Source organism: Prionailurus bengalensis, chromosome A1, assembly GCF_016509475.1.
Source record: "Prionailurus bengalensis isolate Pbe53 chromosome A1, Fcat_Pben_1.1_paternal_pri, whole genome shotgun sequence".
In the NCBI taxonomy this organism is placed as follows: domain Eukaryota; kingdom Metazoa; phylum Chordata; class Mammalia; order Carnivora; family Felidae; genus Prionailurus; species Prionailurus bengalensis.
This window is the reverse complement of record NC_057343.1, coordinates 157680900-157707767: the sequence shown is the minus strand read 5'-3', so window position 1 is coordinate 157707767 and position 26868 is coordinate 157680900. Positions and strand designations below refer to the sequence as shown.

General features: G+C 36.0%; 1 protein-coding gene across 5 annotated transcripts in view; it reads left to right on the top strand.

Annotated features, from left to right (window-relative positions):
• MCTP1 (multiple C2 and transmembrane domain containing 1) overlaps nt 1-26868 on the top strand; it is a 531752-nt gene that overhangs the window by 267674 nt on the left and 237210 nt on the right. For all 5 annotated transcript variants that reach the window (XM_043593772.1, XM_043593790.1, XM_043593780.1 and 2 more), the window contains exon 3: nt 23232-23374. In XM_043593772.1, the coding sequence (XP_043449707.1) occupies nt 23232-23374 (143 nt within the window). The remainder of the gene's footprint in view (nt 1-23231; nt 23375-26868) is intronic.

Below are 26868 nucleotides of genomic sequence, written 5' to 3'. Positions count from 1 at the left end.
CCACACTGTCAATGCAGAGCCCCATGTGAGGCTCAAACCCATGAACTGTGAGATCATGACCTGAGCTGAGACCAAGAGTCTATTGCCTAACCAACTGAGCTATCCAGGTGCCCCATAGGTGTAAAAATGTTAAGAGAAAATAAAAATCAGATCTCATTCTAAACAAAGTAAAAATTGAAAGCACTAATGACTGGGGCTTCAAATCATTTGTCTCCTTTAGGATAGCATTCATATTAAGTTATCAATATTACTGTGATGTTAATATCACATATTGCCATTAAATGGTCTGTTGTTTTACCGGCCTACGTTATTAAGGAGAGATAAACTATTGCTCAATCTCAAAAAAGGGTACTTGGTTACATTTACCACTCATGTACTTTTCCCCCCTAATTTTTCTTTGTTTGATCAGATTAGTTTATTGGATTAGCCTCTTAAGATCACTATGATTTGTTTGTTTTCCATAAATTTTTTCCAGCTTCACTAAAGTGTAATTGATAAAAATTTGTATGTTTAAGGTGTACAATGTAATGTTTTGCATATCAGACATTATAAAATGATTTTCCCAATCAAGTTAATTAGTATATCCACCACCGTACATATTTACCTTTTTTTTTTTTTTTTGGTAAGAATAATCGAGACCTAGTTTCCCAGCAAATTTCAAGTGTACAATACCTCATTATTAAGGTATTATTATGTATTATTTATAGTATAATATATTCATGTATTGTAGTCATCATGACATACATTAGATTTCCAGAACTTCCTCACCTTGTAACAGATAGTTTATATATACCCTTTGACCAGCATCTCCCCATTTGCCTCACTGCCCCCAGCACCTGCTAATCAGCATTCTACTCTCTGTTACTGTAATTTTGACTTTCTTAGATTTCACATATGTGAGATCAGCAGTATTTGTCTTTCTGTGTCTAGCTAATTTCACTTAGCTTAATGGTCCATCCATTAAACTTCTAGACCTATCCATTAGGTCACCAATGGTACAATTACCTTCTTTTTTAAGCCTCAGTAATATTCCACTGTATGTATATACCACATTTTCTTTGTCCATTCATCTAATAACAGACCTTAGGCTGTTTTCACATCTTGGCTACTATGAATAATGCTGTTATGAACACGGCGTGCAGCTATCAGTTTGAAATAGTGATTTTATTTCCTTTGGATATGTAACCAGAAATGAGATTGCTGGATCCATTTTTAATGTTTTGAGGAATTGCCTCACTCTTTTTCCCAGTGACTGTACCATTTTTCATTTCCTCCAACATTACACAAGGGTTCTAATTGTAATTTGTATACATTCTCACCAACACTTGTTATTTTCTGTTTTGGGTTTTTGTTTTGTTTTGTTTTTTGTTTTTGTTTTTTAATATATATAGAGAGAGAGGTAGTATCTTGTTGTAGTCTTATTTTTCTTTCCCACCACTCATTCACTTTTCTGGTGCCTGGTAGCACAGATTCTCACCAGCTCTGAAAATGATGGCTTTTGTAAATTTACCACAGTCATAATCTTTTCTTGAGCATTTGCTCCCTGATACTGGGAGGATGTGGAGATTTATAAGCAGAGAATAATGATCTCCCTGAGAGATTTTAATTAGTTTTATCACACAGTAACATAAATTTTTGTAGAATACTTAAAATGCCATGGGTATTGTTTACATGAGAACTTATATTAAATAAGATGTAAAAGAATATCGATATATGACTTAATCATCTTTATTATAAAGTTTATTAGCAAGTGCTCTCTTCTTGATTAAAGAAAATGTCAGTGTGAGGACAGTATTTAATATTAAAAATATTTTATATTTAATATTCATAAATATCATGTTTATTCTTATATAATATGTTTTAGGCAATTTATTTTTATATTAAATACAAGATGTGTTTGTTTTTAAAGTACGATTTTATATATTATGAAAATTTCTTTGTCTTTAAGGCTATAACCTTATGAAGAAATTAAAGAAAAGCCATCTATCAACTTTAAAAGGTGATACTTTCTACAGCTATGCATATCCATTGTTTTACTTTTTTGACATCCACATTTAAAAGCAGGTATTTATAGTTTAGACTGTAGATTTCAATGTACTACCTCCATTGCTTCCTTTATATTAATATGATTATGTCATAATTCTGTAATCTGGCCTTGAAGACTCTACATTTATGGATGCCATATGCACTATTGAATAATTGTATCTCTTGTTAATTACCCCCTCTCCAAAAATTTTTCCACTCTAGCGTGTGTGATTTTCATAGATTTCTTAAGAGCATACCATGTTCATTTGTTCCTGCAAACACAACCTGATTTAGTTCTTTACCTTAAATACTCCCTTGGCCTCTTTGCCAACTCACATTTCTAGCCAAAAGCCTTTCACTGAGGACTATGTTCTTTGAGGAAGGCCATGTTTTAAAAAATTCCTTGACAAGTGAAAATGATTCCAGAACATTTAAGATAGTTAGGAATGTTAAATAGGGAAAAGTAGGAGAGGGACTAGAGAGTACTGAGCCTAGAAACTTATGGGGGATGTTGACAATCTGATTCAAATATTTGAAAGACTATTACATAAAAGGGGAATTATTCTTTTTTTTTTTTTTTCTTTTTTTTTTTTTTTTTTTTTTTTTTTTTTTTTTGGTCTAGGTAGAGAGTCTATAAAATAGATTTAGGACTAATTGGGGACAGTTTTGATGCAACAGCTATCTACCTAACACAATTCCATGGAAAAAAAAATTCGTCACAATTTGAATAACTCAGTATTCACAATGCCGTTCTGAGCTCATCTGTGGGATTATAGTAGAGACTTCCAGTTGTCCACTGACATCCATTCCCCCACCCCCATCTTTCATCATAGAACTTCTATGTTTTCTGTGTGCAAAAGGATTCATAGCAACAGCTGGAATTTTCTAGCCTCCCTTGCAGCTTAGTTCTACTTTCTGGCCAATGAGGTGTAAGCAGAAGTGCTACTTTGGGTAATGCAGCGTCTGGGTCGTACACCTAAGACAAATACACAGCTGTTTTCTAACCCTCTTCCACCTTCTTTCCAGTTGGGAAATGAAGAGAACAAGAGTGGCTGTCTTAAATACTCTGTGATCTCGCTTCTGTGTGGAACTGAAAAAACTAATGTCAGAAATACAGAGTAGTTTAATGGTTGTCTTGGGATGGGGGAAATGGGTGATGGTGGTCAAAGGGAATAAACTTCTAGTTATAAGATGAATAATTTCTGGGAATCTATGTTCAGCATGATGACTATAGTTAGTAATATTGTATGCTTGAAATTTACTAAGAGAATAGATCTTAAATATATTCACCACACACACACACACACACACACACACACACACACACACAAAGTTAACTATGTGAGGTGATAGACCATGTTAACTAATCTTACTATGATAATTATTTCACAATGTATACACACATCAAATAATGTTGTACATCTGAAAACTTACACAATTTTATCCCAGTAAAACTGGGCAGGGGGAGTAGAGTGACTGTCCTGAACCAAAAGCCAGAAGCCACACTTTGAGAATGGCAGAATTGTTATATTGGCTTAGAGTTACTTCTCCCTCTATGGTTTTTCGAAAGGGGAATGAATTTATCTGCTACCAAGTAGAGAAAACACTGTGCTTTTAAAGGAAATTAGATCAGAATGGGTCTACCCTACCAATCTCCCTTTTGATGAACTCAAAAGTCAACTGATTAGTAGACCTAATTACATCTGCAAAATCCCTTTTGTCATATAAGCTACATGGTCACGTATATGAGATACAATATTCACAGTCTGGGATTGAGATGAGAAATCTCGAGGGTACATTTTAGAATTCTGCCTACCCCAGTAGCTTCCAATGATAATGGTCTCATTATGTGCTGAGCAAACCATTAGTATTTAATGAATTCTCATTATTTTAAATATGATAGTGTAGTGATGAATATTGGTTGCCAAATCTCATTTGATGTTATTATATTACTGACATCAACAGGAGTCATAGCAGATTCTGAATATAATTTATATTCGATTATATTATGTTATATATAGTTCAGAAATCTAAATTTTAAAGGATATAGTGTAGACACAAAGATGAGAAGTACAAAAATTCACATTCATTTTACATGCATTATTAACCTTTAGGTTGCCTTTGTCGAAATATTTCGGCCCAGCTAGTCTTAAATTTAAAAATTACTTGGAGTAATTTAAGAAAACAATATAGTTGCCCTTTTATAATTGGCCCTTTGAGTACATCCAATTTTTAGGTGTTGGTGTATTCTCTAATAAAGACTGATCTTTTGACATCAGACAAAGCAACCTTACACCATTTTAGTCTATTTATTCATTTGCTTTTCTGTTTTAACTCACTTAAAGAAAAACCCAGGTCTTTACCAAGGGTCTGTACGGTCCCATGTGATCTGTTGTTTCAACAAGTTCTGATTTCATCTCCTCCCATTCACTTTCTAGTCATTCCACCCACACTAGAATTCTTCAGGGCCTCTGCATTTGCTGCTTCCTTTGCCTGAAATGCTTCCTCGTTGCTTCAGGTCCCTTTTCAAATGTTTCCTTACAGGGCAGGCTTTCTGTCCATATCCTATCTAAAATAGTAGGCCCCTCTGACCACCATCCCTTTACCAAGGGCTTTATGTTGTTTCATGCACCTATCACCATGTAACATATTATCCTCCACTTTATTGGCAGTTTACCTCCCCTAGAACGAAAGCTCCTTAGGAGTAGGAACTTAATTTTATGCTTTGCTAAATCCCCAATACCTAGTACATAATAGACATCCAGTAAATATTGTTGAATGCATGAATGTGTTTCAGAAAAGGAAAAGTATACCAACTGGAGAATTCATTCACTCTGCAAAGTAGCACAAATCTTTTATTAAGAAAAAGTCCTGTCTTCCTTTAAAAAGTAACAGAGTATTAATGGAAATGGAAAAAATAGCAAGCTTGGCAGAAAGGCAGAAGGCAAAAAGAGTGGATCATGGGGAAATATAGTACTTGGGTTGGTTCTACAGTTTTTGTTAAACTTGCCAACCCAGACAATGGACTTTTCCACACCCTGACAGAGAATTGAACGGAATGTGGTGTTGAGGAGAGGAACAAGGATTCACAACACCTACTACACCCCTGTATCTGCCATCTTTTTCTCAGTTGGTGACGACATGCCTTAGCAGGATAATTGCAAGTTTTGAAGTCACTTGTCACATTAAACCCTTATTAACTGTTTTTAAACTAAGGGGTGAAGGTTTTTTCATTGTTCCTCAAGTATTTTAGTTACATTGTAGGTGTTAACACTTCACTTTGCTTATCTTTTTTACTTGCTTATAAAACTTCTATAATCAGTGACTTATCAAATAATATGGTAATTGAAGAAAAGCTTTAATTGATAATCCAGGGACATGTAGGTAACTAATAATTCCTTGCATTTTAAAATTTTTTTTATTTTTTAATTTTTTTAATGTTTATTTATTTTTGAGAGACAGAGAGAGCATGAGTGGGGGAAAGGCAGAGAGGGAAGGAGACACAGAATCTGAAGCAGGGTCCAGGCTCTGAGCTATCAGCACAGAACCTGACCTGGGGCTTGAACTCACCAATTGTGAGATCATGACCTGAGCCAAAGTCAGATGCTTTTCCCACTGAGCCACCCAGGAGCCCCTTTTTATTTTTTTAGAGAGAGAGCATAGTGAGTGGGGGAGAGGAGCAAAGGGAAAGAGAGAGAATCTTAAGCATGCTTCATGCTCAGTGCTGAGCCCAACCTGGGGCTCAATCTCATGACCCTGGGATCATGACCTGAGCTGAAATCAAGACTCAGACATTCAACCAACTGATTCACCCAGGCACCCCTGTAGTCATTCCTTTTAAACATGTACTGTAAAAAGAAAAAAATCCTTCCTTTTTATTGTTTACTTGTGGAAGCATATCCTTTAAAAATTCTGTCATTGAAAAATAATTGATAAAGTTTGCTGATTGCATCTTTAATGACCTCAGAGATATAATTGTGCCAATGACTAAATATATTCAGAACTGTATATATGCTTGGAAGGGCTATCTGTGAAATAGAGACTAGCTATTATAGCTCTAAAGATTCAGAGGAAGCAGAATAGTTTTATAACATACATTTTATAATTTATCCAAAATAAAATACTACATCACACAGTATATGTGTTCAACAAATACTAAATTTAATTTTGAAATGCTGAGTTGAAAGTATTCTAGCTACGTCTACATCCTGTCTGCATGACCATCTGTCATCAGTCACATTTGTAGCTGGGATTCTTGTATTCAAGGAAAGACTGGACAAGGTCCCTTCCAATTCTAAGACTTTATGTTTCTATAAGACTATTTTATCATCACTCAGTTTTGAAGGAAAAACAACTGCTGAATGGCAAGGCAAACAATATGCATAATAGGACTTTTTTATTTTGTCATTGTTATTAATTAAAATAGGTGAGACAGATAAAAGAATAAAAATGATCTATCTAAAATATATCTGTGAATACCATTTTAAATGTCACTGGGGCTCTCGGGTGGCTCAGTCAGTTAAATGTCTGACTCTTGATTTTGGCTCAGTTCATGATCTCATGGTTTAGTGAGTTTGAGCCCCACATTGGGGCATTGGGTGGGGCTGCTTGGGATTCTCTCTCTCTCTCTCTCTCTCTCTCTCTCTCTCTCTCTCTCTGCCTCTCTTTCTCTCTCTCTCAAAATAAGTAAATAAACTTAAAAAATTTAAATGTCACTAAATTCTAATAAAATGATAAAGTAGAATATAACCAGTGTAAGTTCTTAGAATTCTATTTTTAGTATTAACTCTGTGAAGAATCATTTCTTGAATAAACTGTCAATCACTTGATGAGATATTTTGCAAATTAGATTTTAAAAGTATTTTTAAAAACTAAATATCAATGAAGTCCTTTATTTAATGGCCTTAAATCATGCATGAAAAATTTATTTTAGCAAACAATGTAACCATAGTATGATTTGGCTTAATTTTTTTGTTTGTTAATGTAAATAGCTCTAAACAGATAAACCCCATATATCAGTGACTTAACATAATAGAATCTTATATCTTGCTCTTATAAGCTAATAGGGGTCAGTGATGGAGAGTGGTGTCTCAATACTACACAGTTATTAAGGCACTGGACCTTTTTTCCCATCTAGTGTTACTAACTCTCTTTGTAACCAAACCCAAGTTCATCTGCCTAACGTGCAGCAAAGCCAATCACTGAGACTTCAGGTATCAGCAAGAAAAGTGTTTATTCCAGAGGTAGCCAAAGGAAGAGACAGGAGGGCAAGCCTCAAATACTCCTTTCTTCCTAACGTGGGAGAGAACAAGATTTTTACAATCATAGGGGTAGAGATTATATACATAGTGATGAAAAGGACAGGGAAACTTATGACTATTTATAAGGAAAGATGGAGCATGGGCATTGAGCAAACATATAGGTAACACATCTTCCATGTTCACTTTAGGGTAGAGACTTAACATCAGAATGAGTCAAAATTCAGCTCCTGATGTCTGGAAGTTATCTTAGGACAAGGGGAAGGGGCTACTGGCATGCTCTGAGAGTTGGTATAAACTGGAAGAAGTCTTAGCCTCCTTATCTCAGGAAAGGAATGCAGGGTCTTGTTTATTCATAGGCTGGAATCATATCACTTGACCTTGAGTCCAGGCTTCTGCAGAGACAGCTAGTGGATTTGTTAGTGGGATCTGAAAAGACACAATAGCTGATTAGGGAGGAGCAGTTCTCTGAAAAACAAGCTTTATCTTTTCTGCTTGCTTTCTGGAAACAGCCCAGAGTCCCATATAATCACTTTATCCAACTCCAAGTCTAGGATCTCTGAATAGAAGGAAATCCTTTATCAGGTCCCAGTATGTTTCCTGAGGGTATAGCTGAGTGGTAGAGCATTTGACTGCAAATGTGTTTCCTTATAGCCCTTTGAAATATAAATCTGCCTACCACTTCATACATATCCAACAGATAATGACCAAAAATAAGAGCATGGGAGACACATAGCAGTTTCTTGCCCATAGCAATTCTGAAATCCACAGGGGCAGACTTTATGAAGGCCACTTAGTTGGAGGGTTGGAAAGTTCCTTGAGTAGAACTTCACTATTTGGGGAGAATCCTCTTGTATATTGTTCTCTGTAACCACTGTCTCCACCATCTGAGAAGTTCTTTATCCTCTATAGCCATGTATGAAATGGGTGTGAAGTAGACTGCCCTCCTTGGATATTGCAAAGCTTTCATATCTTGCTTTGTGCTGGTGCAAGACCAAGTATGTCAACCAGCTTAAAACTTAATAGTCTCAAAAAGTTAGTAGTCTTCCAGGTGCCAACAACCATACCAATGTTCTTTCTTATACTCCTCAAGCATGACTTACTTCTTTGCTTCTCCCTTTTAATATAATGACAGGTACCATACAGCTGTGTGGGAAGGCTAATCTGACATTTGCCTTTAGGTTGTTTTAATGGGATTGTGCTGGTCAAAGGTTTTTTCAATCTTGTTTTCTATTATTTGGGGTCTAAAAACAACTTTTTCAATTTTTCTCTTTATACTTCGTTTCATTTTTACTTGTAAATCAGCCTATTTTCATCTAAACTCATCTCTTTCTTATGATTACTTACTAAAGGCAATAAATTGTAGAAAATATATACCTTCATTCTGACTCTTTCCAACCATGGCCCCCCCAAGCTTACATTCAATAGCAGGTAGTTTGCCTTGCAAGTTATCATGGGAACTGTTGTATCAAATGTTTACCATGACCTAGCAAGACTTTCCAGCCTTCCAATGTTACCTTGCTGCCATCACCTGACCACTAAGTCAATGTCACATATTTCAGCGCTTTTTTTTTTTTAATGGCAGCACCCATTTTTGGAATCAATTTTTGTATCAGTTAAGTAAGTAGTGTTAGGCCCTGTAAAAGAGGAACATCCAAATCTCAGTGGTTTAACAAAATAAAAATTTATCACTTCATAGTCCACTGTAGCTGGTTGTAGGGCTTCTGTTTCATTCAGAAACTCCAGACTCTTTCTATCCTGTGGTCCTGCCCTAATCTAGGTTCTCAGTGTTGAGGAAAAAAAAGATTGCATATGGGAAGATGTAATGGGCTGGGCTGGAATTAGCCTGCACCTTCAGCTCACATTCCCTTGGCCAGAGCCTAGTTCTTAATCACATAGCCCCACCTAAATAAAAAGAGTAGAAAATGTAGTTCAGCTACTTACTTGTACAGAAGAGTAAAACACAGATAGCAGTGAAAGGTAGCAGTATCAGCCATAATTCTTCTGTACACATAAAAATAACCTTCCTTCTGGGGAGCCTGGGTGGCTCAGTTGGTTAAGCATCCAACTCTTGATATCAGCTCAGGTCATGATCTCACAGTTTATGAGTTCAAGTGCTGCATCCAGCTCTGCACTGACAGCATGGGGCCTGCTTGAGATTTTGTCTCCCTGTCTCTCTACACTTCCTCTGCTTGCTTTCTATCTCTGTCTCAAAATAAATAAAAATAAACTTGGAGCGCCTGGGTGGCTCAGTCAGTTAATTGTCCAACTTCAACTCAGGTCATGATCTCACAGCTCATGAGTTTGAGCCCCACATCGGGCTTTGTGCTGACAATTCAGAGCCAGGAGCCTGCTTCAGATTCTGTGTCTCCCTCTCTCTCTGCCCCTCCCCCACTCACGCTGTCTCTTTGTCTCTCAAAAAATAAACGTTAAAAAATTTTTTTAATAAAAATAAGCTTAAAAAATAACCTTCCTTCTAAGTATTTTGCATGAAAATATCACACTGCTTACTGTGTGTTTAGTACACCTATTTGTTGGACATTTGAGGTAATAGAAGGTGTATGTCACAAGCATATTCATTCACCTTTATTTACCCTGGTATGATTTCTAGTTGATTGTTCTGAATAAATCCAAATCAATTTATCAAATAAGTAAACATTCTAAGCAGATTGCTGCTAAAATGAGATTGTCGAAAAACACGTTATAAAGCTAGGACAGCCTGACCATTTTTTACGAGTTATAGTGAACATCAATCACCGTAATTCGGGAAAGTGGCAATGGCAAAAGGCTTACTTTTGTACAAGTGATAGCACAATGCTGTTGTGATATTAAGCTTCTCATAGTTCAGATTCAGTATTTGAGAATAATATCGAAATAAGATTCTTACAATCATAGTGAATGAGAGAAGGGAGGAAATAAAGGGTATACAACCTACATACTCGTTCCCTTACTAGTTTCTGTGTTATCTTGACATGAGACAGACATTCCTTTATTCACTTCTACATGAGTGTTGTCACATTAACCAACATTTCTTGATCACACATGATAACCCAGGAGTTGTGCCAAACACCAGGGATCAGAAGTAAACAAGTCCTCAACATGGCAGGTGGTGTTGCAGAGATGTTCAGGAGAGTAAGAGAAGGGCCAAATAGTGTCTGTCCATAGGACGGCTTGGGAAAGATGTCTGCATAGCAGGGAGACTCGCATTTGGTACCAGAATAGGACAGAGGATGGTGGACACTGTCAAGTTCAAGGCAAAGGGAAAGGGATGAGGAGGGACACAGGTGTGAGAGAGAAGATGGGAATTTGAGGTGCTACAAGTTGTTCTGTATATTGGAGGTCTAGTGAAATGGAGTCTGGAGAAATTAGCAGAGAAATATTTGTATGACATGCTAAGAAGTTTGGACTTTATTCTGAAATCAGTGAGAAAGCAGTGAAGAATTTAAAGCAAGGGAAATATCAGACTTGTGTCCAAAAAAATATCCAGGCTTAAGATTTTGGAGAATGAGTTGGAGCGAGGAAGAGGAGAAGCAGGGAGACAAAGAGGAAATCATTGACTTTTCTTTTTTTTCTCAAATTGAATTTGTGAATATACCAAGGAATGGATAATTCCATGACCATGCCTCTGTGATGCATTTTAATCATCCTGCAATATAGTCATTTGAAATTGGTTCAGTTAATGATGGTAATCAATCAACAAGAGTCATAAAACTATTCACAGTGCTATTACTTATAGTTTTGATTGATGAAGAGGATTTTGTTTTCTTCTTAGGGTTATAATTACTCCCCCCCCCCTTTTTTTAGAGGATATGTTCTGTAGGCTCCAGTTATTTTAATGTCCGATTTTATGATACTTCCTTGTACTTATGTTTATTCGTGCAGTGTTTATAATTATTTCAAGGCTATTTTTTTTCTTTCATTCTTTTTTTTTTTTTTTTTGACAAATACAGTAGAATTACTATCTCTAACACAACTGGGAAAGAGAAATCCCTGGAAAATAATCATTACTTTTCTGGTGTATTTTTATGTATTCTTAAATGATTAAGGAAAATAGCTAAATTGCAACTGTTATCTCAACTGAAATGAATTATTCAACATGGGAAATCAGAGATTTGATACCCATTTTGATATGTTTCTAGTTCTTTATTTCAATTTTGTTATATTCAAGTTTTCAAATTGTGATGTAATTATATTATTTTGTCTCCATGCATCTGAATAAGAGTAAGAATACTTGCTAATTGTTATTGAATGTTTTCTTTGTGCCAGTAACTGTGGTAAGTACTTTACACAAATTAAGTAATTAAACCCTCACAACGACCTTCATGAGGTTTTATACCACCTTCATTTTCATCTGAGTCAAGTGGCTTTTTGCAATTCACATAGTCAGTAAGTACTGGAGCTGACATTAGAAAGCAGGCTTTCTAACTTGGAGGTCTACCTCTTTACCAATACCCTACATGGCACCAAACCACCTCTGTTGTGGATGGAGTGAAAAGAAGCCTTCAAAATACATTAAAGTATAATTTTATACTTTTTAATTAGATTTTTTTGTGGAGCACCACTGAACAATTTTGTTCTCTGCAGAGAAGTCCAGTTTTAAGCATCTGAATAAGTGCCCAGCTTAGCAAAGCCAGTATATTAATGGTAATGTATGTCATTCATACAAGTCAACAAATATTTATTGATGAGTTGAGCACCTGCTTCATGGTAAGTTCTGGGATGCAGAAGAGTTCTTGTCTTCATGAGATTTCCTATTAGATACAGGCAAAGGGCACTAAATAAATCTCCCCAATCACATTCATCCATGCTTGTCTAACTGCTACACTGTCATGATTATGGTTCAAGAGTTAAAGATTGCCAAGTTCAGTGAGATCTGTGGCTTCCTAATATAGAATCCAGTTTCTAATGGGGGCGCCATATGGGAGGACTGAGCCCAAAAATAAGAGCTTGAGCTAGGTGGAACATGTCTATTGATTTAAAAAGCTTATAGTAGGTAAACATCATAGTGCAGTGGAGCACATTTGGAATCTAGAATCAAACGGATCCTATAACCAGGTCAAGCAGCCTAACATCTCTGAACCAGCTTACTCACCTATAAAGTACTAAGAATATTAATTTATTCATTTTTTCAGCAAACATCTTTTGGACGCCTTCTATCCACTAGTTTAACTCACCTCACAGGGCTATAGTTATAACTAAATGAAATATTGTGTGAAAAGCCCCAGGTACGTAGTAAATATTCATGAAAGTTAGCTCCTTTACATCTCAATCTGTTGTCTTTTCTTGACTGGATTTTATCTTCCACTGCAGTCAGTCAGAAGGCTCAGTGCCCAGGAATGGCCAGGCTGTGGGGGAAACTAGTTCATACCACCTGATCTTAATGAAATGGATTGAATGGAACTCAAGATTGATTAGCTATATAAAGTCAAATCATTCCAATAAAAAATCATACTCGTCTGGAAGCAAAATCTATTTAGAAAGTTGTCTCAGGGGTGCCTAAATTGGTTGAGCGTCTGACTCTTGGTTTTGGCTCAGGTCATGATATCATGGTTTGTGAGTTCAAGCCCCACATTGGGCTTGCTGCTGTGAGTGCGGAACCCACTTTGGATCCTCTATCTCCCTCTCTTTCTGCCACTCCCCCACTTCTATGCTCTCAAAAATAAATAAACATTTAGAAAGTTATCTTAGAGTGCAAGCCAAGCTTCTGGTAACAAGAAGGCTGTAAGTATAGTGGAAAGATGTTTCCTCCCACCTTGAGTCCAAAAGGGAGAGATCACAGGCTGATGAAGAGGCTCTGCCTGCATCACTTCATGCTTTCTTCTCTGATTCAAAGCACTTGCTCCACTTTTCACCAGAAGATCCAGAAGTTGTGTTTGCCACTTCTGCTCCCATCTACCAGCAAGAACTTGTCATATGGCCACACCTGTTGCTTGGAGGATATGAAATTCCTTATTGAGGTCATCACATGTGTTGCTAACCTCACAGAGGCTCTATTACTAAAAAAAAAATTAAAGAAATGGATAATGGGGTTCATTCTGCCAGGGAAGCCAAATTAAGATCAGAAGGCTCCCTGGTTAAGAGTATAAAACAATACAAAAAAATACCCAGTTTATATAAAATTCCCTGGACAAGGAGAAGCTTTGAAAACTGGCTCCGAGCCTGAGCTCTGGGGCCTGGGTTACCCACAGACCTGCTTGTGGATGGGGAAGATGGAGTAAAATGTGGTCCAAGATGAATCAGGTGGAGGTGGCCCAATTTATGTATGACAGAGAACTGTAGTAGCCTTTGGGGAAGGGATTTGAAGGGAGGCAAGGAGACCAAACAGAAGGTGCTTAATAATCTAGGTAAGGAATAGTGAGGCAATGCTCACTTGAGCATTGAAATCAGAGATGATTTCAAGAGAGATTTTAAGAATTAGAATCAGAGGGTTCAGGAGCATTTATCAGGTGGTACAGGCTAAACTGTAGTTGCAAGTAGAATTTTAATGATTAGAATTTACAAGATGTAGGAATCTGTTTTGGTTAAGGTAGGCTGAGCTGCTGTTATAAATGCACCTTTAAAATATTTAATGGCTTAAATGTCACAGAAGTTTATTCCTCATCCACATAATTGTCCAAGGCACGTGCTTCTTGGCAGATGGCTCCCCTCCATGCAGTGATGCCAGGAACTCAGACTCCTTACACCTCAAATCACTTTTAACTTGTTATATTTTAAGAACCACATTTTATTCACTGGCATGTATAATAACAGAAATATTACTGTTGTTGAGTTTATAACAACTCTAAATTGAAAGGAATAGAGCAAATTAAGAATATATAGAATATATTACAGATTATAGAGATACTTACGACCGGGGGAACTCTCTGTGATAAATATCTCTCTGTGAGGTATTTTCTGACTTTTAGCAGCATTCACTTGGGAATTCCAGAAATTGAAATTGAAAAATCCCAAGCAAGGTCCACACCGCAAGTGTAGAGGCAACACAAGGCTTGATCCTATGACTGTGAGATCATGACCTGATTGTGACCTTCACTGACTGAGCCACCCAGATAGTGGTCTTACCCCATTTTTTAAAAAAAATTACATTCTTATTTACCCAAAAAGGACAAAAGAGGATAAATTTCAGAAATAATTCCTTCAAATCTATTAGTAAAACAGGTCTTGTTGTTTCATGTGACAATTTTTAGTTTTTTGAAAAATTCTCTTATGTGGAGTAGCTTCTTCTCTCTCAGTGGCATGTAAGTGAAATCTTATTGTTTACTTTTTTCAGAGAAACTTGGGAAGTTGTCTCATTTTAAGGATTAAAAAACTATAGACAAGAGACTTTGTTATGAGCACACTGCCTGTAAAAAGCAAAACTGACTATGGCCAATATTCTTTTCACCATAGGATTACCAAGAGCAGAGTCACAGAATCCAAAGAAAGAGGGAGACAGAGAGAGAGAGGAAACACACCCACACACACACACACACACACAGAGAGAGAGAGAGAGAGAGAGAGAGAGAGAGAGAGAGAGAGAAAGAAAGAGAGAGAGAGAGAGAGAGAGAGAGAGAGAGAGAGAGAGAAAGAAATCCCAGTCCACAGTTGGAAGACTGAGAAAAGCCCACTGAAATCGGTAGTTAAAAGTTATGGGTGACACTCAAGGAAACAATTTCAGAAAAGTACTGGGATAGCCAGAAGAAAAAAAAGTTGAAAAAAGCATAGAAACTTTGGGGTGTAATTTTTTAATATCCTGATTTTTTTCATGGGAAAATTAAAGTACTTTTCAGTTTTCTTATATTTGATTTTTTAGGGGGTTATGATGGCTGTACCAACGTAGTAATATATTCTAACAGAATTCCAGGGAAAACTGTTTCCCTTTGGAAACAAAAAGAAAAAGAAAAAAGGGAAATGGCAAAGAATATCTGTCGTATCTAGTCAATGCATTAATTAATTACTGGTCATAGAGGGAGCACCCAGAGGCAATAGGAGTAAAGCCCTTTGGAAAAAATGACATCTAGGGCACTCCTGCACTGTGTTTCTCCTATATCACGGATTAATATATAATTTATATTCAAAATTAAAGCAATTTGTCTAAAGAAGTGTGGGAAAAAAACCCATAAGTAACCACTGCCCTTCCATATTTTAGTTTACCTATACTTGCAGACGTTATCAAGAAGTTCCATGTAGATATCAACTGTAATTTATGCCACATATGAAAAGGAATTGAGTAAGCTGTATTTATCCCAAATATAACATGTAGAATCTCTTCTCACATATCCTGAACTCTGCATTTACAAGAGAAAAGTAAGCCAGAAAATCACTCATAAAAATCAATAGCCTATTCTTGTCACTTACGCCTTCTCTCTACAGTGTGCCTTGAAGTGCCTTCTACCCTTCAAAGAAAGAAATATACTTAGTTCAGCCCTACGCTGTGTTACATCACAGTATTATTTTTAGTTCGTCTATGTGCTGTATCATGGTAACTTCATTAACCACAAATTTCAAAATCATTGGAATATTTATATTTCTCATTGTCAAAAAAGTTTACTCTTATTTTATTACAGTAAGCCATATGCTGTTAGAAACCTTTTGCCTTTGAATTTTAATATTTTTAGTTATTTTCCCCTATGTAATATGTCACTCGTAGGGCACTCCAAATCTCCAACAAAAAACGAAGCAGGAATGGGAGAGTTTAAGGAAATAATTTTAATACATAAATATATGTTTTGAAGATGTTTAAGTCATTAGTGAAAAATAAATGTATATAAAGACATAACCTATTCTCTAAGTATGCTTGAACATCACCTTTACAGGCCTCTTTCAAGTGTGAAGAACCTTATTATACAATACACACACTCTGTTGCATTTGGGCAGCATAGATGCTAGCTTTAAATATTTCTAGAAAAACCAGTACCTTCAGGAAAATCCACCTTGAATTCAGATGGTTTTTAACTGTCCACACTCAATACTTATGTCCACTTCTCTTTGTTGTCCTCTTTTACTCTTCTTTCTCTTCCTCTTCCTCCTTCTTCTCTCTCCTTACTTCCAATATGAGACTGAGTTTCAGTTTGGCATTATTTTTGATTAGGGGTCAGCATCATTGAATGACTATAAATCCCCAAAACAGGAGTAGTTGAACATACAAGTTTTGGGATAAGAGATTTAAACTTGTTAACCAGGAGGCTCGTTAATTCTGAGGAGAAAGACCAGTATTTACACTGAAATATTGTTAATGCTATTTTAAGGGAAAAGAGGCTGCCATCTTGTGTATGCTGTGTTGATTGCACACAAAAGTGGACCCATTCAGAGTTTAGTTCTGTGTTAGACTTAAATTACATTAAAGGCTAAATAATCACACAAAATGTTGAAGTGCTCATCAGTGACATGGCTCCAAATAAAATAAAATAAGATAAAGCATAGCATTAGGGTATGTATTCCTTTAGTACATGAGAAAACATTTTACATACCATCTAATTCTTCTTTTTGAGACAATTTTGATCCTAAGCTTCAGAAATAATTAATAATCCCTAAGACTAGATTAATCTAGAATTTTTAAAGCATAGAATTTATAATTATAAAATAAAAGAATTAATTTTTAAAAATAAATTCTGAAGTTAATGCTATCTGATAAAGTGCATGTGGAAGAAAGGTTGCTCTTGACTATGACATTAATAAAAATAAAACCTGAATTGTATTTTAGAGCTAACTTATCCTGCTTTCTTCTTCCATACTTATTTCCCTGTTTTCATTTCATTAGCACCATAAAAAATGTTTTAATGAGGATCATGGCTTAGCTAATAACAGCAAAGCACAAATTGCTAGAAAATGCTTAAGAGCCACGATGTGTGCAGTAGAGATGCCTTAATTTTGAATAGAGCCACATGCCTCACAACAATTTGGTAAGTGTTAGTGCCATCTTGTGGTTGAATGCAGTAATGCAACAAAGCAGCAGCACTATCAGGTGAATTTATTAATTTTTTGGTTTTTTGAACGAACAAACTAAATACATATATTTGGAAATAATTTTAATACATAAATAAAATATATTTATATATTTATTATAAATTATTTATATATGTAATAATATAATTGTATAATTATATATTAATTATTGTATAATTATTATATTATATAATTATTATTATAACATATATATATATATATACATATATATATATATAAAACATAATATATATAACCTGGTTATAACCAGGTTTCTGGTTATAACCACCAGAAAAGATTAACCACATGTTAGGAGCTTGGGAGTTTTATTAAAATAAAATAATTTGAGTTCACTGGATAGTCTGTTACACTAAAATAAATTCCAAAACATGTGGGAAATTCCTTATGTATGAAATATAATAAGGTGCTATTTCCCAAAGACAAATTAGGGACTATGAGTCTGAAAAATGCACTCAAGAAAAATAGGCCCCATGGTCAAAGAACCCTGGAAAAATACCACAGGTCATATCCCCTTCTTGGAGAGTCATGGTGCACATTCACTTATTTAAAGGCCATAGAAAATGAATCTATTTAATTTTGTTCTAAACCAGCATTTTCTAAGTATGCTTGTCCACAAAAATTCCTTTTTTAAAGAAGCATATAATGCCTATTAATAATCAATAAGTCATAACTTGCTAAAATAAAGTTAGAAAAACACCTTTAAACATAGAAGGTAGAAGTGTTAGACACAAGAGCAAACTTGGAAACCACAGTGAAAGTGGATTAAAGATTGTATCCATTGGCTGTGTATACTGCTGACTCAAGGTTTTGTAAACAATGTTAAGTAACAGCTTTGGAATATGAGAATCTTATTCTGAGATGTTGAAACAATTACAACTGCACCATTGAGGTCAAAATGACTGACGTGTTTTATAATTTTTCTAGAAGAGAGTGGGAAATATTTATTAGATGGAAATTAGCACATTTTGACTAACCATTTTATTTTTAGAAATTTACCTAGAGGACATAATAGGAAGTGTTGCGTATAAACTCAAGGGTACTCATTACAGCCTTAGTTGTACTTTTAAAATGTAAGTAACCTGTTTATCTACAGTCATAATTCTAGGTAAATGTGTTCACACATTTATCCAAGTAGATTATATCCTGTTATTTTTATAGTTATGTATATTTAAATAAATTGATATGAAAATCCAGGCTATTCAGAAGTTTATTTATCTACCAGTTATTGAGCACCAAGTATGTTTGAGACAATAATATCATATTTCATTCATGTAAAATGATAAACATATGTGTTTGTACAGATATGGTCAAGAAACCAATTTTATAGGAAGAATATTTTTTAAGAAGAGTGTTAGATACAAATCTTTTACTGAACCTAAATAAAAAATTAAAATTAAAAAACAAAAACAAAAACAAAAAACAAAAAACAATGTGTCCAGTCCCCTATGTTGGTATCACAAGGCAAAAGTCTTGAACTATTAAGGACTCTAAGTCACAAAGGTCCTCTATGTTAAGAACTTGAAAACAATTAGAAATTCCTTAAATAAACATGATATTAAAAAAATACTAAATTTTAATAGTAACATCAGAAGATTCTAAGTGATGGTTAGAAAGAGACATGCAGCAAATTTTACGTTGGGGAGTCAAAACAAAGCAGAGAAAGTCAGATGACCGACTCATCATGAGCGTGCATCTGGATTTGTTTTTCATGTACAACATGTTTATGTTTGCTAACATATTTGCTATCTCTAATCCAGGTCACCCTGTGGCCGAAGCCACATGTTTATGAAATATTTTACCATCATAACATGTTTTCAGAGTCCCTCAAAACTGTCTCTCTTCTACCAATTCCTGTGATCTTTGTGCCTGTCACCATTCAAAAATCTGTCCCTCATCCCTAACTTAACCTGTAGACCTGCTTTTATTGGCTGGATTGTTATTTCCTCAGGCCATTGGATACATACTGCCTCAAGCAGCATCATCGATATGACACCAAGCATGAAAAATGTGTTTGGAGGTGGCCTCGACTTTACTCACCTTTTCTATGCTGTCGTTTCTTCAATGTAACCTCAAGACAGTGCTAGAAGTGATCTCACAGGCTTGTTGGGTGGTGTATTATATCTGATATAGTAAGTCGTCAGCACATGTTCCCTGGAGTGATGTAGATCCCCTTTTGTAATTTAACTTCTACTATGGACCTGAGGACGACTGAGCAGGATTCCCGAAACTGGGAATTTTGTCAGTTCACCTGTATGGCAGGTGAGGAAAATGTTTCTGGGAAGGGGCAAGAAACAGATTGTGTCTCAAAAGGATTTACTTTTGTGTGTATAGGTTTCTGTGCTGAATTACTAGAAGTTTTGTCAGTCCTTTTACAGAATACCTAGACTAAATGGAGTGAGACCCAATTTAAAAACACAAGGCCCAGTTTCTTGAAATCACTTTTCTTATAAAAGAGTTATTCTTACTTTTTGGACAAAAGAAAGAGAGCATTGTTACATCCTGAAATGAGTGTTTGGTGATGATATGCCAGAAAGAGCGCTATTTGGTCTTCAGATGTGAGTTCTCGTCTGACTTGAAATGAGCCACTTAGCCTGTCCTGGTTTTCTCATCTGTAAAATGGAGACTCAATTGTAGGGTGGATAAACAAATACTGAGTGTGAGCATTCTATAGACCAGAGGAGGCTGCTTGTCATTAGTAGCATTATTTATAGTATCTAATGATTATTCAACATCTTTCCAAAATTATTCCCTGATGGTACTTTAGAGAAAAGCAGGAAAATATGGATGTTTGGGACATAAGTAGAGGGAACATTGCATCTGAAAATCTAAGTTTGCTTTTACCCTCTTACTTCCTGGCTTACTCATTACATGACTGGGGGCAAGTCACACTGAATCTCAGATTGTTTCTCATCTTCAATATAGGTGGATAATGTCGTCTTTTATCAACATCTCAGAGGATGCATTTAATAGTACTCTGTACACTGTAAATTGACTCAGTAGTCATTAATCTATACCTCCACATCTATTTAACAAATATTTATTGAGTGCTTCCTCTGCTCCAGACACTGTGCCATGTGCTGGGGAAGAGTCTTGGCCTTTATGGGGGTCATAGCCAGTGGAAAAATGCACACAATAAACAGTTAGACATATAAAGTAAACTATAAGTAACATTCATAATGATTCATGCTGTTAAGCAAAGAGCAAATGCCAAGGAAAAATAATAACAAAAAATTAATTCAGATTGGGAGGTTGAGAAAGGTATCCCTGAGCAAGTTATATTTAAACTAAGACCAGGAGGAAAATACAATGCCAGCCAGGCAAAAGGGGAAGAGAATGGGAGGGAGGGATTTTCAAGCACAGTCTTGCTAGAATATGCAAAAACTGGAAGCAGAAAATAACTTCCAATGACAGGATAGCTAGAACGTGGTGAAGGGCCCAAAATGGAGTTGGAGACATGGCAAGTCCTGTCTACCATGTTACAGATTTTAGATTTTATTGTAGGTGTAATTGAAAGCTGTTGAGATGTGTTAGGCAAAGAAGGGGGAAGATTAGATTTGTACTTTCAAAAGCTCCGCCTGTCATCTAGTGAACTAATGGAGAGGGACACAGAAGGTGTGGAGAGCCCAATTAGGAGGCTATTATTATAGTAGTACAGCAAAGAAATCATGGTAGTAGCTTAACTAGATTGGAGGCAGAGAAGATAGATAAGGTGAGTTTGGGGATTAATCGGACTTGGTGGTGTCCTGGATGCAATGCATGGAGAAGAAGGAGGTATTGAGAACAATTTCCAGGTCTCTTACATAAGCAGTTATCAAATGATGAAGTCATTACCTGACCCAACAAAGCCTGAGGGAGGAGCAGTTAGCAGGAGAGAGGATCAAGACTTAAGTGTTGGACATTGTTGATGATGGGATGTCTATTAGATATCCAAGTGGAGTCAACAAAAGTCAAGAGGAACAGAGGTCTACCACCCACACCATTAAGTCAGTGATTCATTCAGTTAGTCATCGGATGTTTATTGGGGACCAACAATATGTCTGATTCTGTACTAAGTGCTGGCGATTTAAAACAAAACAAAACAGTGATCCAAATGGCTCTGATATTATGGAGCTCCTTATATTTTAGCAGGTAGCATAGTTACATAGATGAATTTGAAATCATGAGGGCATGACTGAGAAATTTCATATAGGTACGTAGATTTTAATATCCCTCCATGTATGTGCTGCAAAACTCCCAATCCCCAGGGTCCTCAGCCCATAGTTGGGAACCACTGTGTTAAAAGTAGCAATTTTAAACTTTTTGGTTGCACTGACTCCCCTAAAGAATGCATTATAACAGGTTACCATATAATAGCCTGCATTTACATTTATAAATATTTTTAAAGTTTGTATCATTTTGATAAAATCAAACTGTTGAAATGGGAATTTCACAGTGGGAAATTGGGATCATTATTTCATTATACCCAGGCCTAGGCATATTAAAGTTACTTCAGGAATGTGGAGAGTTTTGAGAAAACCCCCAAATGATTAAATAAGAAAAGCCAAATCCTACAAGTCAGTCCTTATTTTGAGCACAGATATTTATGTGTCATTGCAGTGAGGGGAGGTGTTGAGAGGGGATGCTGGTAGTAAGCTTAAGGATATCAGCGTACTTGTAATGTCTAACATCTACATCATGCTTCACAGTTTACTGAGCCCCACTTACATTTGTCTTTAAATCATATAGATCAAAGTTATCAAGTGTAGCTTCAGTTTAGACAAAACAGAAAGAATTAAACAAAATCTTATCATAACAGAGTCGGGCCTTGTATAAAGAACTATTTCCTGAGGATGAAGATTGTCACACTGGAATGATTTACTTGAGGATGTCTCTGATTCACCTTCTCTAGGAGGCATAGACTCACCTTCTCTAGTAGCATAGACTCATTAGATCCATTGGCCTCATTCATCAGTCACAATGAGAAATGGTATGATATATATAGAAGCATGTCAAAGCCCTTGCCCCATCCCTGTGTAGTAGAAAAATCACAGGCATTAGAGTCAAACAAGCTTGGTTGGAATTTTAACTTCATCTCCTGTTAGCTGTGTATCCATGAGCAACTTACTTAACAGCTCTGATTTTCTTTTTTCTTTTTTTCTTTTTTTTTTTTTTTTACATTTATTCATTATTGAGAAACAGAGACAGAGCATGAGCATGAGAGGGGCAGAGAGAGGGGGAGGCACAGAATCTGAAGCAGTTCAAGCTCTGAGCTGTCAGCATAGAGCCCGACGCGGGGCTCAAACCCACGAACTGCGAGATCATGACCTGAGCTGAAGTCGGACATTTAACCAACTGGGGCCACCCTAGCTCTGATTTTCTTTATTATCATGGGGAGCTTGGGAGGTGTGCAGGGTTAATATGAAATTGGCAGATGATTAAATAAGCAGTTGTCCCCTTCCCCCAATGGCTTACTCTGAGACCTCCAACCTTTCCTAGCATTCTAAAATTGAAAATTCTGAGCAAGAGAGAATGTGGGACCAAGGATGAATTTAAAGTCCAGTTTGTGACTCACCTTTCCTTAAGCCCATCACACTAGTATAAAGTTTGAGCAGCATATTTAAGTCTAAAACTAGTCAGTTAGGTCAAGATGCTGGATCATCTTTTTGTAGTTGACCAGATGATACCAAGAGAAATGTCAGATTCATCTCTGTCATTTATAATATGAATTAAATTGACATATGCAGCATGCAATAGAGGTTTTTAAATATCAGGACAGGGTTACCATGTAAAGATCAGAAAAAAAAATTACTATTATTATTATTACTTAGATTTAATAGTATTATATACTGTCCCTTTAAAATTTAAGGAGAATTTTTGGAAAAAAACCTTAACCTTTATTTTCCCATGTGATAAGCTTTATTTAACTTTTATTCCTTTAAATGCTTCCTTATGTTTAAATGAGCTATTCTCTTGCTTCCAACGAAAGGCATGATTAACATGAATCAATCTGTATCTCTTTAACAGGGACAAGTGATCCATACGTGAAGTTTAAAATTGGAGGAAAAGAAGTTTTTAGAAGTAAAATAATACACAAGAACCTCAATCCCATATGGGAGGAGAAAGCTTGCATTCTTGTTGAGCATCTTAGGGAACCATTGTATATAAAGGTGAGCCAGTTATTTGTGTTTCCCTAATGCAATGACATAAAACTCGCTGTTTGATGGTTTTTCTATCATGTATCCTTGTCTGATGAGATTTTTCACGAGAGATAAATTCTGCTGTGCACAACTCTAACCTGTTGATGGTGTGACAGAAACGAAATAGAGGGGAGGGGAAGCGTGGGAGCATTTTTCTTCAGGACAGTTCTATTGCCAGTCACGTAGAAGGATTATGGACTCCATCTTCTCCTGTTTGGCGAAGTTAAATGATTTAGCACACTCTGGGAATATATATAAACAAGTCTCCATAAAATCTAGCAAGGAAGAAAGCTTACACAGAACCTAGTCTTTTTGTCCAAGAATTATATCAGGGGATCTACCATTACTGGTTGCAAACAAAATATTTTCCTTGAAAGATGAGAAGGATAAAGATATCCAAAAATGGAAAGAAAAAAAAAAAGGTGTTTCCTCTCACTTGATGTAGTTTTTTTTTTGTTTTTTTGTGTTTTTTTTTTTTAAGAACTTAAGGAGATTCCTTGTTTTGTTTTTTAAATTTTTTTAAATATTTATTTGTTTTGGAGAAAGAGAGACAGACAGACAGAGTGCAAGCAGGGGAGGGGCAGAGAGAGAGGGAGACACAGAATCTGAAGCAGATTCCAGGCTCTGAGCTATCAGCACAGAGCCCAATGCGGGGCTCAAACTCATAAACTATGAGATCATGACCTGAGCTGGAGTCAGACGCTTAACTGACTGAGCCACCCAGGCGCCCCAGGAAATTTGTTTTATTTTCCTACCTAACTTCTCTTTAATCCATGTCTCCAGGTACTTTTTCTGTATCTAATTCATATTTGTAGACACTCTTTGTGGTTCCTGTGTTCTGACTATCCACTCAGTGACCAAACCTTTTTCTATTTTTACCATAATAACCACATTTTGCAACTGGCACTTGAGCCAAAAATCTCATATAATCACTCTTTGAGCAACCTCTAGGCATCCTCATTCCCATCAACTCTTCATTTATATTGCCTCCATTTGTTTCTCTTCTACACAGAAAGGGGAAAAAAAAAGTAACGAGGCTTTTATTAAAATAAGAGCAGAACTGACTGGTCTGAAGGTAGTGAATTACCTCAGTTGAATGTTCACAGTCAGGTACAGATCCAACTCCTTATTCCACTCTTTCTCCTTCTCATTACTGCACTTGATTAGTCTTAAAATAACCATAGCAGAACAGTTTTTAAGATTGGTGAGAAGAGAATCTTCTAATGACATAGTTGGTAAGTTTCTAGAAGTCATTATAGGAGAATAGATCCATATTTGCATAAGAAACAGTCTCAGAGCACCTGGGTGGCTCAGTGGGTAAAGTGACCCACTCGATTTCAGCTCAGGTCATGATCTCACAGTTCGTGGGTTCCAGCCCCACATTGGGCTCCGTGCTGATAGTGGGGAGACTGCTTGGGATTCTCTCTCTCTCTCTCTCTCTCTCTGCCCCTTCAGTGCTCTCTCTCTCAAAATAAATAAATAAACTTCTAAAATTTTTAATTAAAAAAATAAAAGAAATAGTCTTGAGTGGACATTGGCTAAAGAAAATCAATTAAATAGAATTCATGAACTGTCTTTTAACATATGAGTGACAGCATAAGTATTATTAATGTGGCAGTATTCATGGCCAACCTTCCTCCCACCAAAGGGAAGATCTTCAGAGTTGGAGATGCTTTTCGTCCCTCCTCTCCACTTCTAGAGAGAAAGAAATATCTACGTGAGAAAAAAGGGAGTGCCTTTATAATAAAGAACTGAGATAGAAGTTGTAAAAGGAATTAAAAATACATATAAATGATATGTAAAGGAAATTTTATTTCTAGGGAGGTTTGGAAGAGATGAGTTGGGGTAGCTGTGGCCATGGGGATGATGGACAGGAGAGGAAAGCGGGGGTTACTAAGGATTGAACTGAACCATTTGGATCTTGCTTAAGGTCCCTTATGAGAAAAATCATGGAAGGAACAAGATTTGTTCTTAATTACTTTTACTGGGTATCTGTTTCTTTAATGGGATATTACTCCACAACAGAACCATGTGGATCTCCAGTCTTTCAAAGGATTAAGAAATAAACTTCTCAAAATTACAGTTAATTTCTTTTGCTATTCTCTTGAGCTTGAGAATGAATATTCATCTCTGTAGAAATCTAAATGTCAAAATGGATATTTGGAAAGGAATATCACAATAGACTCAAAAATAAACAAAAGTCTGTAGTACACAGAAAAAAAAATGATGGCAAAATTTTTTGTTTTGGTTTGGGAGAGAATATGTCCACACATATACTTGTGCCATTGGAGACAGTGATACTACATACAGGCCCAAAGCCTTGGTTAACAACCACCGTATAAGCCAAAAGCTAGGAGAGAGACCCCAAAGATTGTTTTTGTTTTTTTTTGTTTATTTACCACATTGAGTTTTCAAAGTACGGCATCATGTAGCCACGACTTAACTTGTACTATACAGAAAAAGATACACAATGAATTATAAAATATTTGTCACTTTCGTACATTTCTACGTAAGAAAAATGATTAAGTAGAAATTATACTGGTCTTTCGTGTACAAACATAAAATGACAATATTTTTATGTAATACTTATGCTTCTAAATATGCTTTCGTATTTTTCATTTGATTTTTGTTTTCTATGAAATGCATAGGGCATCTTTTGAAAAAAGTCTCTAATTTTTTGCTTTCTTTTTTTCACTTTTTATGTTATCTGCTTTTTGCCTAACCTTGCATACACAGAGACCTAAATCAAATACACTGGTGGAAATATTTTAAGAATTTCATGAACATTGCTTTATTTTCATTGTCTCTACATAGCCATGTGTGATTGACTGACTTGATTTTGATATGATGCCCATATCCTATGTACTGGGAGATTAATCTTCCCTGAAAGATTTCTTAGGGACTAACTGATTCTGTACTGACAGGCAATATGAAAATGCATCCATGTACTAGATGGTTAGAAAATACTGTCTACAACCATCCTGTCTGTAGTTAAAGGAAAAAGAAGCTTATATGTGCCCTGTAATCTGATTTCTATCAATGCAAAGGTTACCAAGGGAAACAAAATTCACTTCTGAGCCAAGATTGTAAAATCACATTAAAGTTGCAGTGCTTATAGCATTTCTAGCAAAAACAGATTTTTCCCTCCAAAAATCTTGGACCTGTCATTTAAAAAAAAATTAGACACAAAATAAAAAATAACATGCATTCCAATTGGTTAGAACTCCTATAGCTTTTAATTTTAATAAGACTATTCCTTCAGTTCCAAATGACTTTACAGTAAGGGCAGATAAAAACAAGTCTATAGGAATGGACTTGAAATATACTTATAAGGTCGTAGTAAAAGCTGGGGGTTTAAATGCAGTAGTTTTAACTGAGACAAGAGCCACTGGAGCCTGGTCGGTAGCCACAGGGATGCCTGCTCAGGCACACATCTTAGATAAGAGGGTAAATTCAGTGTCCAT